General features: G+C 37.8%; 1 protein-coding gene across 1 annotated transcript in view; it reads left to right on the forward strand.

Annotated features, from left to right (window-relative positions):
• The window catches only part of LOC123506796 (rho guanine nucleotide exchange factor 11-like), a gene marked incomplete in the record, with an annotated part of 643,649 nt that overhangs the window by 101,225 nt on the left and 525,230 nt on the right, over positions 1 to 17,194 (forward strand). Inside the window, 4 exon segments of the mRNA XM_045259143.1 lie at positions 7,934 to 8,020; positions 9,977 to 10,084; positions 10,267 to 10,365; positions 12,510 to 12,602. Coding sequence (XP_045115078.1) covers positions 7,934 to 8,020; positions 9,977 to 10,084; positions 10,267 to 10,365; positions 12,510 to 12,602 — 387 coding nt within the window.

Below are 17,194 nucleotides of genomic sequence, written 5' to 3' on the forward strand. Positions count from 1 at the left end.
TACTTTGTTGATGAACCTTATTCTAAGCTGATTTGATAAAATATCAATAGAAAAAATAATAGTACCAAATTATAAATCTCTCAGAAAATTGTAGAATTAAGTAGTATACATTATCTTGGCCATACATGTATATCACATCTATAGTGACACTTTACAGCAGTCATAGATGAGCTTGGAGAAGAGGAAAGAACACTGAATATACCAGTTGACTGCCCCTCTAAAAGTACGGTTTAATCAAAAAGTGTCTTTCACATGAGGACACAAATGTTGGACACTGGTGTCTGACACTTTTTGCCTTCCTTATTTTTCACTGGAGTTTTTCACAAGATATCACTGCAGTTGCTTGTTTATGACACTGTCATTGATGGTGTGCTCGCACAACATAGTTCTGAGACTGGCAGGTTCTGACACTCTGTGTTGGAGTTTCCAATGGGAGTTTTCATATGGAGACACTGAGTGATGGTACTTTTCATTGTTCAGTCAGATTTTGAGGGTTAACAGATTGCTCTTATTTAGGCCAAAACTCTCAGATTAGGCTTATTTACTAGTGGTCTTGTTTGTTTGCCCGAAGCCTCTTTAACCCTTAAAATCTGGGGAGCTGACTTACTTTCTATCTGCTACATCGGGGAAAAATTACACCAGTCAAAAATGTTTAAAGATTTTATCCTTATAAAAGAATATTTTTCTCTTGTTCTGAGTACAACGATGTAGTTTTTAACATGTTATATGACCTCTGAGACCAAAGTTATTGCATATCAAAAAAATCTCCCCGAACCAGTGGCAGAACCCGTCGCTAAGAAATACCCCTCCAAGTTCTGATACCACAGTCAGTCACCATTTTCCTCTGAGCTTTTCCACTTTATCAAAAATCTACTTATCAAAAATAACCCCACAGTATAGTAAACACTACAGTGGGCGCAAAAATAAAGTTTACCCTATGCTTTTTTGGGTTATAAAACACGAAAATAGGTTTAAAGTTCGTTATATTGTGTCCTTATTGATACAATTAGTACTTTGTCATGTTCCCTCGAGTTTTGAGCACCTGTTCGATCCGCTTTGGCATAGATATTGCTAAATTTTCTAAGTATGAGACGTCCATTGTCACCCACATCTTCTTCAGAGCCTCCTTCAGGGGGACGATTGATGTTGGGCGCGACTTGGCTAGGTCGTTTTTCATCTTGTTCCAGGCGTTCTCAATGGGGTTTAAGTCAGGGGAGTTACCTGGCCAGTCCAAAACCTTGATGTTTTGCTCATCAAGGAATTGTTTTACTGCTCGGGACTTGTGTGCCGGGGCTCCGTCGTGCATGAAAAATTCCGCACCGTGAATTTCATATGCGGGAGCAGGTGTTCCTTCAAAACATCGATGTAATTGGCTCCTTCATGGTTACGTTCTTTGGAAGGAAGTAGAGACCTCCCCTGCCCCTCTTCCCACTGAAACAGGCCCATACCATGACGCTATCTGGGTGTTTAACTGTCTTGACCGTGTAGTGGGCGTCATATCTGCTCACGGTGCTGGGCCGCCTTACCAAGCTTGAGCCACCCCTGACGAGCCGAAACGTGCTCTCGTCACTCCACATCACACTTTTCCATTGCTCAGGTGTCCAGTCACGGTATTGCTTGGCAAACTGCAGTCTCTTCTTCCTCATGGTGTCTGTGAGAAGCGGCTTCTTGGCAGCACGGCGGCAGGGCAGGCCGAGGTCTTTTTGCAAGCGGTGTTGCAACGCACGGACAGCGACATCTTGGAGCAGGTCTGGGTGTTTTTTCTTCAATTCTGCTGCTGTAATGGATGGATTTTGCTTCAGCTCTCTCACCAACATCTTGTCAGTCCTCTCTGAAGTTTTCTCTTGCGCCCACATCCCAGTTTGCGAGGTGGTAACGTGCCGGTAGGCAGGGACGCAGCGGACTTTTAAGCTTGAAGAGGGACACTCTGCTGACATTTAATTCGGCAGCAACGTGCTTCACCGGCATTCCCTGCTCTATTAGGGCAAGGGCCCGGGCCTTTTCTTCCATTGTAAGCTTCTTCCGACCCATTGTGATGCTGTGGTAGTGTTTGGTGTGGTTTTGTGTTTGGTGCGTGGAAAGTGAGGGCCCGTGGGGCAGTGCATCATAGGTATGCTCTCCTTCAGCTCTGAGAGCGCACTAACTGACTCAAGTGTCAGAAGTGGTGTGTAAGGTGGCGGAGGGGAAGCACGCGTCATATCACGCCCTCCCACCACTCACATCGCGGTAATTCAAATACAAAGTGGCCGGCGAATTATGCGTTAACTTTATTTTCGCGTTACAGGGGTAAACTTTATTTTTGCGCCCACTGTAATAAAAAATAAATGCAGGACGCCAATGTCTTCACCCCTTACAAGCACTCGCTGTCGCTGTCCACTCTCTGGCGCGGAGTTTGAAATTGCGTCTGGCGCTCAGTTTCAAAGTGCGGTTGTGACAAATAGCATATAAGCAAACCGATCGTGCAAATTTAATTAATTATAATATTTTTTTCAGTCGCGTATTAACAAAAACGTGTAAATTAAACACATGTAAATCAAGAGTTACCTGTATATAAAATTATGTGCAAAACAGGAAAAGAAAAAGAAACCACATATTACAAGTATTGTAGATTTCTATGATAATTGAAATCTGGGAACTCTTATTAGCAATAGGAGTCAAATGCCTAGGCCGACAAGCACAATCCTGTAGAGGCAACCATGGGTGACACACACTCGAGGGGAGTACGTGAGGTTTATGAACGTTGCTGTGAAGGTTGGTCTCTGGCTCCCAGATTACTACTATCAGAATCACTACTGGAGTCTTCACTTTCTTCTGTCTCAATAAAAAAATCACTGTCTTCATTTTCATTACTATCTTCAATGTCATTACCGAGTAACACTAACACAACGTCACTCGGAGTACTGTTTCCTTCCTCTGGGTCATGGGGGGTTGCGAGATGTTGCCTCAAAATGATAAAAGATGACCTATTGTGGGGGGAACATATGTCTCAAGGCTCGAGGAGGCGAGCGAGAAAAATTGCCAGATACCTCCACTTGCCCCAGGACCAATAGTGAGGGGGAGAGATTCAAATGTTTAGCTTGGAAAAGTCATGATTCCCTGAATGAATGTCTTTCTACATGTGACGCTACAATCGTCCCGTAACGATGACCGTACATTAAGGGTTAAGCTGTAGCACCGAAGAGAGTCTTCATCTTACATGGAGTGTACTTATGGTCTATGTAAAGTTTTTAAGAGTCCTCCTCCTGGAGGACTTGTGATAATAGGGATTGACCCTCCAATGCTAATCATCAAAAATAATTGATATATGTACACACCTTAATCTTAGCTTGCAATTTAAGAGGAATTGCAGTTGAAGAGCGAATACAATAGACTGTTGTCAGCATTAAATCTTATTTTTTCTAATGATGCCATCCAGATGTCTTTATGTGCACTGGCTATGGAGAGACAGAATTGAGGAAGAAAGACTTTTGGAGGATGCAAGTCAGTTGCCTGTCTAATGAAAAGAGATGCCTAAGCTTTCATCATTCATGCTAAACAATTCTATTGAGGTGCTGTCTTGTTGCACTCTCATAAAGATGTGCAGCAAATGGTTGAGTGCAAGTGGATAGTTCACTTGACATTGAGATACAACTGCAGGAGGGCTGTTAGGGAATTTGATTCATCAGAGACTAAAAGATGAGTCTAACTGATAGGCAATATTAGCCAAGACTGAACTGCAAAAATTGACAAAATGAGCTACATTTGTTTAAAAATCACATGGCATTTGTAATCATCTCTGGTCCTCACCTGTAAAGTGCCTATAGTTTCTAGATAGTCCTTTAAGGGTTGATACATTTGAAGCATTAAAAGAATGTATACTGTGTATATATTACATCACAGTATATATACATATGTACTGTGTTTGGGGCCTAATGTTCCATAGATCAAACTTTTGCTTATTCAAATGAATCATTTCCTTATCTTTTGGATCAAGAGCTTTTACTGTATCACCATTTAATACATGCTATACTACATTATTCACATGTAAACTCTGATTTCTTTTGATAGGCTACCAAGCCCTTATAATCTCAGAATAGCCTGTGACCCTTTCATAGCAATTTTATCAAAGCTTTCTCTGAATATCCGATCATCCTGAAATGGAACTTATTACAGTGGTACCTTGGAGTACGAACGCTTTTGAGTACGAACAACTTGGATTACGAACAAAAAAATTGTGTTGTTTTTTAAATTTTGGCATTGGAGGACTAACTTTGCTTTGGAGTGTGAAAAATAACAAACGTGGTCAACAGATTGCGTGCAGCACTGCGTGATCAGTTGACTGCATGCTGGGGCACCAAGCTGCCTCAGTGTCTCAGGAGTGTTGTTTGCAATTGTTTGGTTATTGTTTTGTAGTGCTGGGGATAATAATATTAAGTTTTCTTAGTTATTAACCCTTTCACTATGGTGACGCCTATGTGGGCGTCATGAAGCCCCAGTAGCAAATACGGTGATGCCTACGTAGACGTCATATTTCTTTTCTGAGCTTTCATCAGTTCAGTTGTCCCGTATAGTGTGTTGGATACCAACTACACACGCCGTATGCTGTCCTTGAAATCCTAGTGCTCCTCCCACCATTCTTGTCTCCACCAATCACAAAAGATAAGCTACATGCGTCCCGCCTTGTGTCTAAAATTACCCAATGGCATAGACTGTTCCCATCTCTCTCTCTCTCTCTCTCTCTCTCTCTCTCTCTCTCTCTCTCTCTCTCTCTCTCTCTCTCTCTCTCTCTCTCTCTCTCTCTCTCTCTCTCTCTCTCTCTCTCTCTCTCTCTCTCTCTCTCTCTCTCTCTCCTTCCCTCCCTCTCCTTCTTCCTCTCGAAGATAAGCTACATCGTCCGCTTGTGTCGAAAATATTAACAAATTCTCTCTCTCTCTCTCTCTCTCTCTCTCTCTCTCTCTCTCTCTCTCTCTCTCTCTCTCTCTCTCTCTCTCTCTCTCTCGAAGAGAGAAGCGTCCACTTTCGTCTTCGAAGGCAACATGGTGATTAAAAAATAGCAGCATAATACACAAAGACGACAAGTATGACAAGCTTGCACAAGTTTCCAGCTCGGGGCACTACCACCCGTATATCATACAGGCGGGCTTTTTTAACATCCGGCACAAAGGGGTTAAGATCATTGCCTAGTGTAGCAGCACACATGGTCACGAGACATACTGACAGACGTATGGAAGATTCTAGAAGATCCGAGGGGAAGAGAGAGTATCCAGCGCATGAATTAAAAGCCTTAACCCTTATAGCCTGTCAGGCATGATTGTGGCTCTTACGTTAGAGCCCGTCAGGCATGATCGTGGCGCTTTTCAGAAGCCGCGCTCCTTTATACCGCACAGTTTGTATATGCTTGAGGCTATCTTTCATATATCGAGGCCTGCCATTGGTCCATTGTTTTTAAGATGGTGGACACCTAGCCAATCATGTATCAGCTTTTACAAGGATCAGCTTTTACAAGGATATGTTAGTGTAGGTGTGAGGGCACCAAGCATGAGGATGGTGAGAGCACTTATGTCAGTATGCTGTATGTTATCATTTTTTATGTATTTCTTTGTGAGATATAAGATATACATGTATTTCCATGGATAAGTAAGCAGTTCAGAAACATGTTATGATGCATGACAGTATTGGAATCGTTATTTTTATCTCATTATTGGTTTAGATAAGAGTGCGTAGTGATGGAGTCGGCTTAGGAGGACGTGTTGACGCTTGTTTCTGACCGCGAAGAAGTTGAATTTTTATATTACAATTTGCTTATTTCCCTGATTTATTTTCCATAATGAATGCAGTATATCAACGAAAAACTTATTGGCTTATATAAGAGTGTTTAGTGCTGGCTTGATGGAGTCACATGAGGAGGATGTGGTGACGCTTGTTTCTGATCATGAGAAGTTGAATTTTCATTATATTATATTTTGCTTACTTTTCAGCTTTATTTTTCTATCTTTTATAATTATAGCATAATAGTAGTAGTAGTAGTTTATATAGTAATAGTATGCAAAAAGTAAGAAATTAGGTGAAAAATAGAATTTTTTTGGTCTGGGAGGTGGTTTGGAATGAATTATAATTTCTTCCATAAGAATACATGTATTTTGATGCTTTGGTGTAAGAACGTTTTGGAGTAAGAACAAAATTTTGAATGGATTAAGTTCGTATTCCAAGGCACCACTGTATATGGATGTGAAGACTTATAATTTATTTGTATACTGAAAACCTGCTTCTGTACAAAATGGCAGTGTATGATGCAGTGTCAACCTTATCAATACTGCAAACTTGGTTTTAGTCACAAAGTGAAGGTAATGTGCTATTGTGTTAGGTATGCTCATTGTGTTGTAATAGGAATAAAGGGAGGTTTCCATTTAGTTACTGTGGTAATCTTAGTAGCCATATGAAATGCATCAGGAAACTTCAGGATGAAGTAAGTGCACCCACTGGAGGAAGTACTGAGCCTATTTCTTTGGAAGACAATTAGAGAAAACCTTTTGTGAAATTGCTTATTTGGATATCTTTAAGTGAGGAAAATTGTTTATTGCTGTCATTGTGGTGTTTTGATTCTCAAACATTTTTTTTTCCTGTTCCTTATCATGAATGGTATATGATGTTACAGGATGATTTAGTAAGAAATATTATTTAAATTCTTAAAAAAAGAGATAATAAAATTAAAAAATAAATGAAAATAATGTTGGTTAAATAAATGTCTTGACTTCTGTAAAGCAGCTAATTAGACAATGGAAGTGAACCTTGTGATTCTCAAAGTCTAGTCAGTAGCATGCTGAAACATATGTAAATTGTCATACTTACGAAATAAAAGATGCTAAAAGCAAAGATAAGAAAAATACAAATGTATTTTGTATATTGATTTTCAATGTGAATTTTACTGTAAAAACCTAATACCTCTTTAGAGCTCAGTAGTTTCTGCGGTGGGTTTGAATTAGTATTTGTGGCTGGTGGAAAAAGATTCGTAATGGTAAGTAATTTGTCTCATATATGTGGTCATAACAATCTGACACATTCAGGTTAAAACTTCCCTTGCTTGCTTTTTTATAAACATTTTATTCATGGTCTTGGTTTTCCTGGTATATGGTCCTGCTTGATGTACAAATATTTCCTTAATCTTGCTTGCTTTGTATATGGATATATCTTATGAGACAGTTTCTTTTATATATGATGCATTTGTTAGTTTCTTTTATATATGATGCATTTGTTAGAAATTTATTCATGTTCCATAAGTCTTTTAGATTGTATGTTATATTGAGGATTTTAGCTGGGGTTGGTTCAAGGTGCAGGGCAAACTTATGTTGGCTCTTGTTCAGTTCGGTGTTGAAAGAAGGCTCCTGATATGTTTCTAGCTTGAATAAATTTTGACTTTTATGGTAGTTAATTGTTAGTAATTTGATTGAAGTATGGTCTTCTTGTCTATTACTACTAGATTTTACAATTATCCTGATATACTGTGCTATCTTTTACAAAAACTGTGAAAAAAAAAGTTAACAAAATTTATTTTACTATTAAATCATCTTATGAGGATAAATTTTTCCTTTAGGAAATAGTAGATCATAGAAAAATAGGTGATCAAAATGTTTATTGTTGTTTGCAGTGTAACAGGATACAGAGTACAAGTCTTATAAAGTGCATGGTTTATTTTGATTATTAAAATCATATAAACTTGGCAGGTAGCTAAATGGCACCCTTTTTGACATTTATTGCTTGTATCAGTATGTAATTCTTAAATATTTGGCTTCTGTGTCTTTCAATTTCCATGAATATTCCTTGTGTCTGCACAACATAATCAGTAAACCTTCATTGTCATACAAAATGAAGGGAAGGTGTAACATTAAAGAAAGCTTTATGTGGCCTGTATGTGTCCTGTCATGTGATGTCACCCATTGCTGTGTTGTGTCAACAGGTTGTGTCACCCCCATGCACGGTGGTCCCGAGTCCCTCACAGCCCATCCTGAGCATGGAAGATGAGGAGTTCTCAGACACAGAGACAGTGAGTACATGGGTGGGATGGGTCACTCAGCTGTATGGCTCAGGTCAGCAATGAATGTTTACTAGCACCACCATCATTATCACAGTTATTGTCTTTGATATATTTTCATGCATTGAACTTTATGTGGTGTTGAAATGCAGTCAAGAACAATGAAGGAAAAGAAAGTATATCATTTGATGATATTTGCAACACAGCCATTCATACCTTCTTCATCTTTCTTGTGACAACCTAGAACATGAGTTATCAAACATGTAACGACTTAAATATCCCAAAATCCTTTCTACCAAATATTATGTCCTAGTTTGAATGTAAAATCTACAATTATTTTTTCTGATTTATCATATAATTCATGCAAAATATCGTATTCTGTAGTTTTATATTTTTCTTTGCACATTAACTTTGCAAATCTTTCACTGTAAGCTCAATTTTCCAAGAAATGAAATATCAGTATTGGTGTTGGCGGGAAAGTGGTATTGTTACTGCTTCACTTATTAATTAATTTGTACAGATTGTATTTTGTAGGCAGAAGATAGTAAACTAATTAGGTTAAGTATATTAAATTTTTAGCCAAATTTTTTTGTAATCTGGTAAAATCACTAATCTAAGAGGAGATAGTAGACAAAATAGTTATAATTTAATGTAGTTTAAGATTTTGGTATTTTTATTTAGGTAGGATGACCAGTATGTTCTTTTCTTTAACAAACTTATGATGGGAATTTGCCTATTTAAGTTGCTTGGGAATATGTTTGAAATAAGTTTGTGTCTTGATCAGATTTTACTATTTCTAGAAAAGCAACTCATTATAACATGAAAGCTGTTAAGGATTGTTATTTGCTAGATCGTTGTTGACAACTTGAGAAATCAAACCCTGAATACATTATTTCTATCTGATTAGATAGACACAATGAAAATAGTTTTTCGTCACTGAACTGGTGAATAAGCAAATACAGGCGACCCCTGATTAACAAACGTTCACACAACGAAATTTCGCTACAACGAACGTTTCCTTTTACTACCATCTGCTCGTATAATGAACACCAAAATCGCTTTAATGAAATTTTATCCAGGTAACTTTTTCCAAGTTTGAAAGCCCCGCCGTATCATGCAAGCTGACAGGCTTTTGAATACACCAGCGCCTCTTGTGGACAAAACACGCATCACTCACTCCCCTACCCTTCCCCACTCGTAGTTCAAAACAATAACACTGTCCAGCAGAAGCTCGTCTTCCCTTGCTCAACATGCCACCAAAACGCCCTGCAACTAGCCCTACAATGTTGCCTAGCTTTGCTAAGAAGACCAGGAAGTCTCTTACTCTCGAAGTGAAGCTGGATATTACTCACAGACGTGAGAGAGGCGAGAAAATTAATAGCATTGCTCGCCACCATGGCTTGACTCCATTTACTGTCTCTACTATTTTCAAGTCAGCAGACTTTATTAAGAAGGCTGGTGAGACCGTATCTTCCTTGGAAACTAAAAGAACCACCCGAACTCGTGGCTCTGCAATGGATAAAATGGAAAGCCTTGTGGAAATGTGGTACATAAGTTTTGTATGCGGTACAATGATGCGCCGTTTGTTTACATTCCACAAGTTGCCGGCTTGTGTCTTTCCCGATCCACTCTCCCTCCCTTAAAAAAATTAAGATCAACAACATTATAAAGTTATGTACATACATACATTAGTGTACATTTTAATGACTTAGTCTTAAATTAAACTACTTAAATGTTAAACTTCATAATTTTTACTTTCATTAAACCTTTTGCTGTACTATGATGCACTCTCGCTTTGTTTACTCTCAATGGAAGTTCAAGTCTGGGGTCAAACTTGTTATAATTAGTTTGCTTAACGAAAATTCGCTTAACGAACGTTTTTTAGGAATGTAACCCGTTCGTTAAGTGGGTTTGCCTGTATCTCCACTTTGAAATGTTTGCTACTGCCTCCTTTATCTTTCTTGGCAGCTTGAGGACCATGGCCCATTCCAGTCCCTTAGCAAGTTATGGAACCATAATGCGTATCTTGCTGTCTTCATGAACTATGTTATATCCAACTGTGACCCTTCTAGCCTGGTAGGTAGCTTGTGTGTGTATTTAGAGTTATGGTGTGAAGTGATTGTTGTTACTAGAATGTGCTTAATTTCTTTGCATTGATATGAAATTTGGCAAAAATTTGTTTGCATTATCCATTAATGAATGTTTGTCATATATGTTTGTAGAAAATATTCCTCACTCATTGCAATGGCTCTCTTCAGTTCTTCTATGTCATAACACATCTATACAAGGAGGGAGTTGGTAAGGACATGAAACGATGGGCCTATGAAATCACCTCCAGTTTCCTACTTCCTGGTGCTGTAAGTATATTCCTACCCTGTTTTTGACCATTTTCATTCTTTTTTTGGGGGGCATTAAAAATAGATTTATATATAATTGTCACTACAATTTGGATTTTTTTTATGAAAAGGAAAACTGGCTTAGGGCAACAAAAATTATTAAACAAAAAGGCCAACTTAGATGCTAATTCCTGAACAAGGCTAAGAGAGTTAGCTAAAAGAAGGAATAAATGTCTTGAAACCTTCTCCTTAAATGTGTTCAAGCCATAGGTAGAGGGAAATACAGAAGCAGGTAGGGAGTTCCAGAGTTTACCAGAAAAAAGTATTAATGATTGAGAGTACTAGTTAACTCTTACATTAGAGAGGTCGACAGAATTGGGATGAGAGAAAAAATAATGTCTTGTACAGGAAGGCCATGGGAGGAGGGGAAGCATGCAATTAGCAAAATCAGAAGAGCAGTTGGTATAAAATAGCAATAGAAGATAGCAAGTGATGCAATATTGTGGTAGAGCAAGTGATGCAATATTGTGGTGTTGAGAAAGAGGCTAAAGACATTCAGTCAGGTGAGAGGAATAGATAAGAATAAAGCTTTTGATTCTGTCCTATCTAATAAAATAATGTGAGTGGAACCCTCCATATATGGGGAGAGTGCTCCATACATGGGCAGATAACACTCCTATACAAAGTTAGCACTTGGAGGATCAGAAAAACTAGCAGAAACATTTCATAATGCCTAATTTTATAGAAGTTGTTTTAGCTAGAGTAGAGATGTGAAATTTCTTTACATAGATTATAAGTAAAGGACAGACCTAGGATATTCAGTTTAAAAGAGGATGACAATTGAGAGTCATTGAAGAAGATGTTATAGTTATCTGGAAGGTTGTATTGAGTTGATAAAATGGAGAAATTGAGTTTTTGAGACATTGAGCACTATTAAGTTTTTTCTGCCCCAATAAGAATTTAAGAGAGATAAGAAATCAGGCATTCAGTGGCTTCCCTGTATGATCTGTTTACTTCCTGAAGGGTTAGTTGTCTTTGAAATTATTTAGAAATGTTTAGGAGTGGATAGGGCAAGATGTTTGGTTTATAACATCATTAATGAATAATAGAAAGAGACTTGGTGACACGACAGAACCCTGGGGAACACCACTGTTAATAGATTAAGGAAAAGAAGAGTGACTGTGTACCATAGTGGCAATAGAATGATCGGAGAGGAAACTAGAGATGAAGTTGCCGAAAGAAGGATAGATGCCGTAGGAGGCTACAGTTTGGAAATCAAAGCTTTATGCCAGATTATCAAAAAAGCTTTTGATATGGCAACACCAACAGTTTGACCAAAATTTCGGAAAGAGGATGACCATGACTCAGTAAGGAAAGCTAATAGATCGCCAGTAGAGCAGTCTTGATGAAAGACTCTAGCAACCAGATAGAAAATTATGAATTGATGTTTAAGAATCTTCTTATTGAGGATAGATTAAAAATCTCTAGATAAACAGAAGTAGATTGTTCTCATTACACATAGAACAAGACAGTTTTTTTTTTTTTCATAAAGATAGTCTTTTGCAATATTAGAAGTCTTAGATTCTTGTTTTATTTTTTCATCTTGTCAAATTTTTCATATTTCATTTCCAAAACTTAGCACTTATGTTGAGTTGGAAATTGTATATGTATAACAAATGGCTCTTCATTTTATTCCTTATAACATTTTAAGATGTACAGGAATCCCTTTATTAAGAATTTAAAAAGTCAATTCAAAATTGAAAATGTTCTTTTAATAAGGAGGAAGTGACTCGAGCTTACAAACTGTTTGGGACCAGCTAGGTTATTTCTAACGTAAACTGAACACAAATAACTAAATATTTTCTGTGGAATACTTGTGTTGATTGATAAGGAAAATATTTTTGCCTTATTTATTATCATATTCTATGAAAGTACTTGATGATGAGAGAGTTAGTGAGAGTACAGTGACGGATTTCATAGACAGAAGTAGAAAGAAATTTTCATTGCAGTTATTCTGGTTAGAAAGGTTCCAAACACAGCTTTTGAAATAGATTGCAAAAAGATAGATGGGTTTATAGATGTGGAAATAGGTTAGCCATTGACTTCAGAGTATGTATTATAATGTGTTTGTTCTTAATGTGCATCCTTTTGACCAATTTCAACAGCCCCTTCGCCTCTGTAATGTAGAAGAGAATATTCTCCATGAAATAGATGAAACTTTACAAAATGAACTTGACAAAGAAGAAATACTTCGAAAGGTAAGATCTTCTTACGACCTTATTCCCACTGTGTAGTAAGGTCAGTTGCTCGAACTAACTTCTTCCATCTGTTTCTATTCATTGCCTACTCTTCTTGTAGCCCAAGTTTATGTCTGTCACACTTCAGCATGTCTTTTCATCAAACAGCTTTCTATAAAAAAAAAGGTAGAATTATTTGTTGTGCGAATACAGTTGTTTTTATAGAAAAGTGGTGTGAAATCTCAAGTATCAATAGCAGTAATTTTTAATGGACTAATGGTGGATATTGATAATAAGGTCTTTTTATATACCAAGTTTTTGTACCATATATGCTGGACTTTTGGACGACTCTGTGTATAAGGTGACCCCAAATTTTTAAGGGAAAAATTTAGGTTTTTAGCTATTACTGGTGTATAAGATGACTCATTTAATGGTGGAGGGAGTTGCTGCTCACGTGCTTGGCTGAAGGAGTCGTAATATGGCCGTTTCCTTACTACCACTGTTGCCGGTTTTGAAATACAGCCACCCTTTATTTATTAACCCTTCCCGGCAGTAGGCCAGATGAGTGTATTACCAAATAAGAAATTGTCTATATATAAACTGTCCACTTTTATCCATATGTCTATATATGCGGCCCCATCCGTGAAAGCGGGATAACCCACACGACCCTACTTTTGAGAAAATCGCGCTCAAAGTTTTTCACTTCTTACGGTAATGAAAACGATCACAATGTATAACTATTATATATGAAATGAAAGGTCTGGCCTAGCTTTTTCTCGCTACACGATATTTATTACATAATAATTTTTAAGCTCACACCGGTACATTTTGTTTACCCCTCTACCCCGAATACCTAATAAAACTAATAAAATATTATTTCTTTTATTGTATTACTGATTGTAAGCATTCTATGGTTGACTCTCATCCTTTATACTGGCTTGAGATAGTTAAGTTCATCATTAGGAACTCTTTTTTGTGGTCTCCCATTTTCCAGTACTCGTCAAAGATTTTTTTTTATGTTTTCTTCCCCAACAACTTCAAAGCACTTCTTGAGGCAGGTACAGGGACTTCCAACTCTCACAGCAGGAACTACCTTCTTGGACTTGATGGCGACGTATTCCTGGTCAGCCGTCTCTTAGCTACATTCTTGGCCAACATAGATATGGCGCCTTTCTTTTTTAGCTGGGCCTCAGCAGTCCACTTGTTGCCGTCAGAAGGCTGCTGCAGCACTTCTGTATAAGATAAATCCGTGAATTCATCGCTGTAGGAAGAAATTCCGATCTATTTACTGCAGGAATGTGCAAAAAAAACAGGACAAGATGCGTGCTGAGTGAAAGCTTCAGCTAGTCTGTTTACATGAACGTGGCGTAGGAGGCAGTGGGCGGGAGAGCGGCGAGCGTGATTGGCTGGCTGTGGGGGGGTGTGATTAAATCCTCCATGCTGATTGATTCAGCACCTCCACCCACATGTGAGACTTGTCACTTTTTCGCGTGCAAATTTCTTCACCAACTTCCCCAACTTTGAACACTAATTTCGCCATCAAGAAGGTCGAATATTGCGATCTCGACACTTCCACAACAATTTTACACCCTTTATCGATGAGTTCCTGGCCACAACTCAAAACTGGTAACTTTGTGGGTTATCCCCCTTTCATGGGTGGGGCCTCATATAGTTTCCAAGCAAGTGGGTATTTCAGATTGACATCTATATATTGACTGCTGCAACTGCAAAACTGAACAAACAATTGAATCTATATACCTATAGACTCTGCCACAAAACTGAATAAGTGACATCTATATGTAGACTCTGCTGTAAAACTGAACAAACATCTGAGTCTATATATAGGTGTTATTTGTGTCTGATTGATATAATGTATGTCATTATATTTGTATGAATGTTTGGAGCTACTCACACCCAGGACTTATGACCTGAATGTAATTTACTTCCGCTTTTCTTTGCATCTTTCACACACTTGTTTTGAACCTATTTATATTTAGGCAATGTTTCTGGTGTATAGTAGAGTTCTTTCTCCTTGACATGAGTGACTAATAATAAATGAAAGTAGAAAAGAAGCAAAAATTTCCAGTAATAGCTTATATGAATAGCACATCCACCACTGACAGCCTTGAGAGGCAATGATGGCAAGTGTTTAGGCATTTGATATACCAAATAATGATTTATTTTATGAATTTTGTTACTTGTATGAGATCATCTATATTTAGATTATGCTACAACTTAGTGTGGTAAAATCAGAACAAATGTGTATATATAGACAATCTGACAAAAAGTCCCAATTTTGGAATGTCTATATAGATCCTACGCCGGGAAGGGGTTAATTCAACAATTAATTAACTCAGACACAATTACCTAAAAATGTAAGGACTTAGTGAAATAAGAACCAAGTATTTTTATTGCTTTTATTTAACAATATAGGTAGATCATTTTTAAAACGTGCCTAAGAAAACTTGGGCATGCATTGACACGTGACACCATCAATCGACAGCTGTAGAGAGAAAAGCCCACTCTGTCATGCAGCCAATAAATCGTGTGTATATTTATATATATATATATATATATATATATATATATATATATATATATATATATATATATATATATATATATATATATACACAGTAATACTCAGTTTAACGAATGTTCGCCTAACGAATTTCCGGTTTAATGTACTATATAAAGTTAGACCAAAAAGTCCGCATAACGTACAACCACATCTGTTTTAGCGAATTTTCTGGATTTGAATTTGCCGGGTGAGGGACCGAACACGGCAGCTTCGCTGTGATTGTCTGGCTCCCCACTTGTCTCTAGTGCTCCTGGAGCTGGATCCAAGATTCTTTCAACCTCAGAGCAACCTCCTGCCGTGAAATGGCTTCCATGAATGCTTGGAGGGATGGTGACGAGGTTGCTCTGAGGTTGCTGGGAACACCACCTCTGGAGGTGGTGTTACTGTCTTATATATGCATATATGTTCACAAAACAACATTTCTATTAGCTTTTTACAGACCTTGCCCCCAAGAAAGGATTGTTTTGTAATGCATAAAGTGAAATCTTACATGGAATACCAAAAAATAAAGCAGAGATGATGAGATCGGCCACAGACGGCGGAGACTCCGGCGACTTGGCCGCTTCTTCTTGTGACCTTTTTAGCTTGGCGTGTTGTCTTTCACCACGATATTAAATTTGTTTTCACTTCTCTATTGCCTGCTATAATTGAAATCATATCATAGTATTCATATATGCTCATGCCATGAGGATAACCTGGACTCTGTGGCAGTGATTGATAGTGAATTACTAATGAAATACCACGGAAATATATATATATATATATATATATATATATATATATATATATATATATATATATATATTTTTTTTTTTTTTTTTTTTTTACCCTGTGGTATGTTGGGGACCAGCCCAGAATGCATCCCACTTATTTCTATTATTTCCTATGGGAAAATTACGTCTGCTTAATGAATTTCCGCTCTACGAACAGCTTTGACACCCCTTATCCTGTTCGTTAAGCAGAGTATTATTGTATGTATAAATACAGACAACACCGCTTAACGAATGGATTACGTTCCTAAAAAAACGTTCGTTAAGCGAATTTTCGTTAAGTGAACCAATTATAACAAGTTTAACCCCTGACTTGAACTTCCATTGAGAGTAAACAAAGCGAGAGTGCATCATAGTACAGTGAAAGGTTTAATGAAAGTATAAATTATGAAGTTAAACATTTAGGCAGTTTAATTTAAGTCATTATAATGTACACTAATGTATGTATGTAAGTAACTTTATAATGTTGATGATCTTAAATTTATGAAGGGAGGGAAAGTGGAGTGGTAAAGACACTAACCGGCAACCTGTGGAATGTAAACAAAGGGCGCATCATTGTACCACATACAAAACTTATGTACCACATTTCCACAAGGCTTTCCATTTTATCCATTGCAGAGTCAAGTTCATGTGGTTCTTTCAGCTTGCAAGGAAGATATGGTCTCACCAGCCTTCTTAATAGAGTCTGCTGACTTGAAAATAGTAGAGACAGTAGATGGAGTCATGCCATGGTGGTGAGCAATGCTATTAGTTTTCTTGCCTCTCATGTCTGTGAATAATATCCAGCTTCACTTCAAGAGTAAGAGACTTCCTGGTCTTCTTAGCAACGCTAGGCGACATTGCAGGGCGTTTTGGTGGCATGTTGAGTGAGGGAAGACAACCTGCTGCTGACGCTGTTATTGCTTTGAACTAGGGGGAGTGAGTGGTGCGCTTTTTGTCCATGAGAGGCGATGGTGTATTAAAAAACCTGTCGGCTTGTGTGATGCAGCGGGGCTTTCAAACTTGGAAAAAATTAGTTGGATGAAATTTTGTTTAAAGCGAGTTTGGTGTTTGTTAAACGAGCAGATGGTAGTTGAAGGAAACCTTCGTTGTAGCAAAATTTTGTTGTATGAACGTTCGTTAACCTGTACAGCGTCAGCAGATCTGAGACTTTGTGATTTCGCCAGTGCTGGCCACATCATGGATTTTTTTTTTTTTTTGCTAAACCAGTCTTAAATGATGTGAAACAAATGAAAATGACAGTCATTTCTCCCAGAACTGAC

This window comes from Portunus trituberculatus, chromosome 20 (assembly GCF_017591435.1).
Source record: "Portunus trituberculatus isolate SZX2019 chromosome 20, ASM1759143v1, whole genome shotgun sequence".
Lineage (NCBI taxonomy): Eukaryota > Metazoa > Arthropoda > Malacostraca > Decapoda > Portunidae > Portunus > Portunus trituberculatus.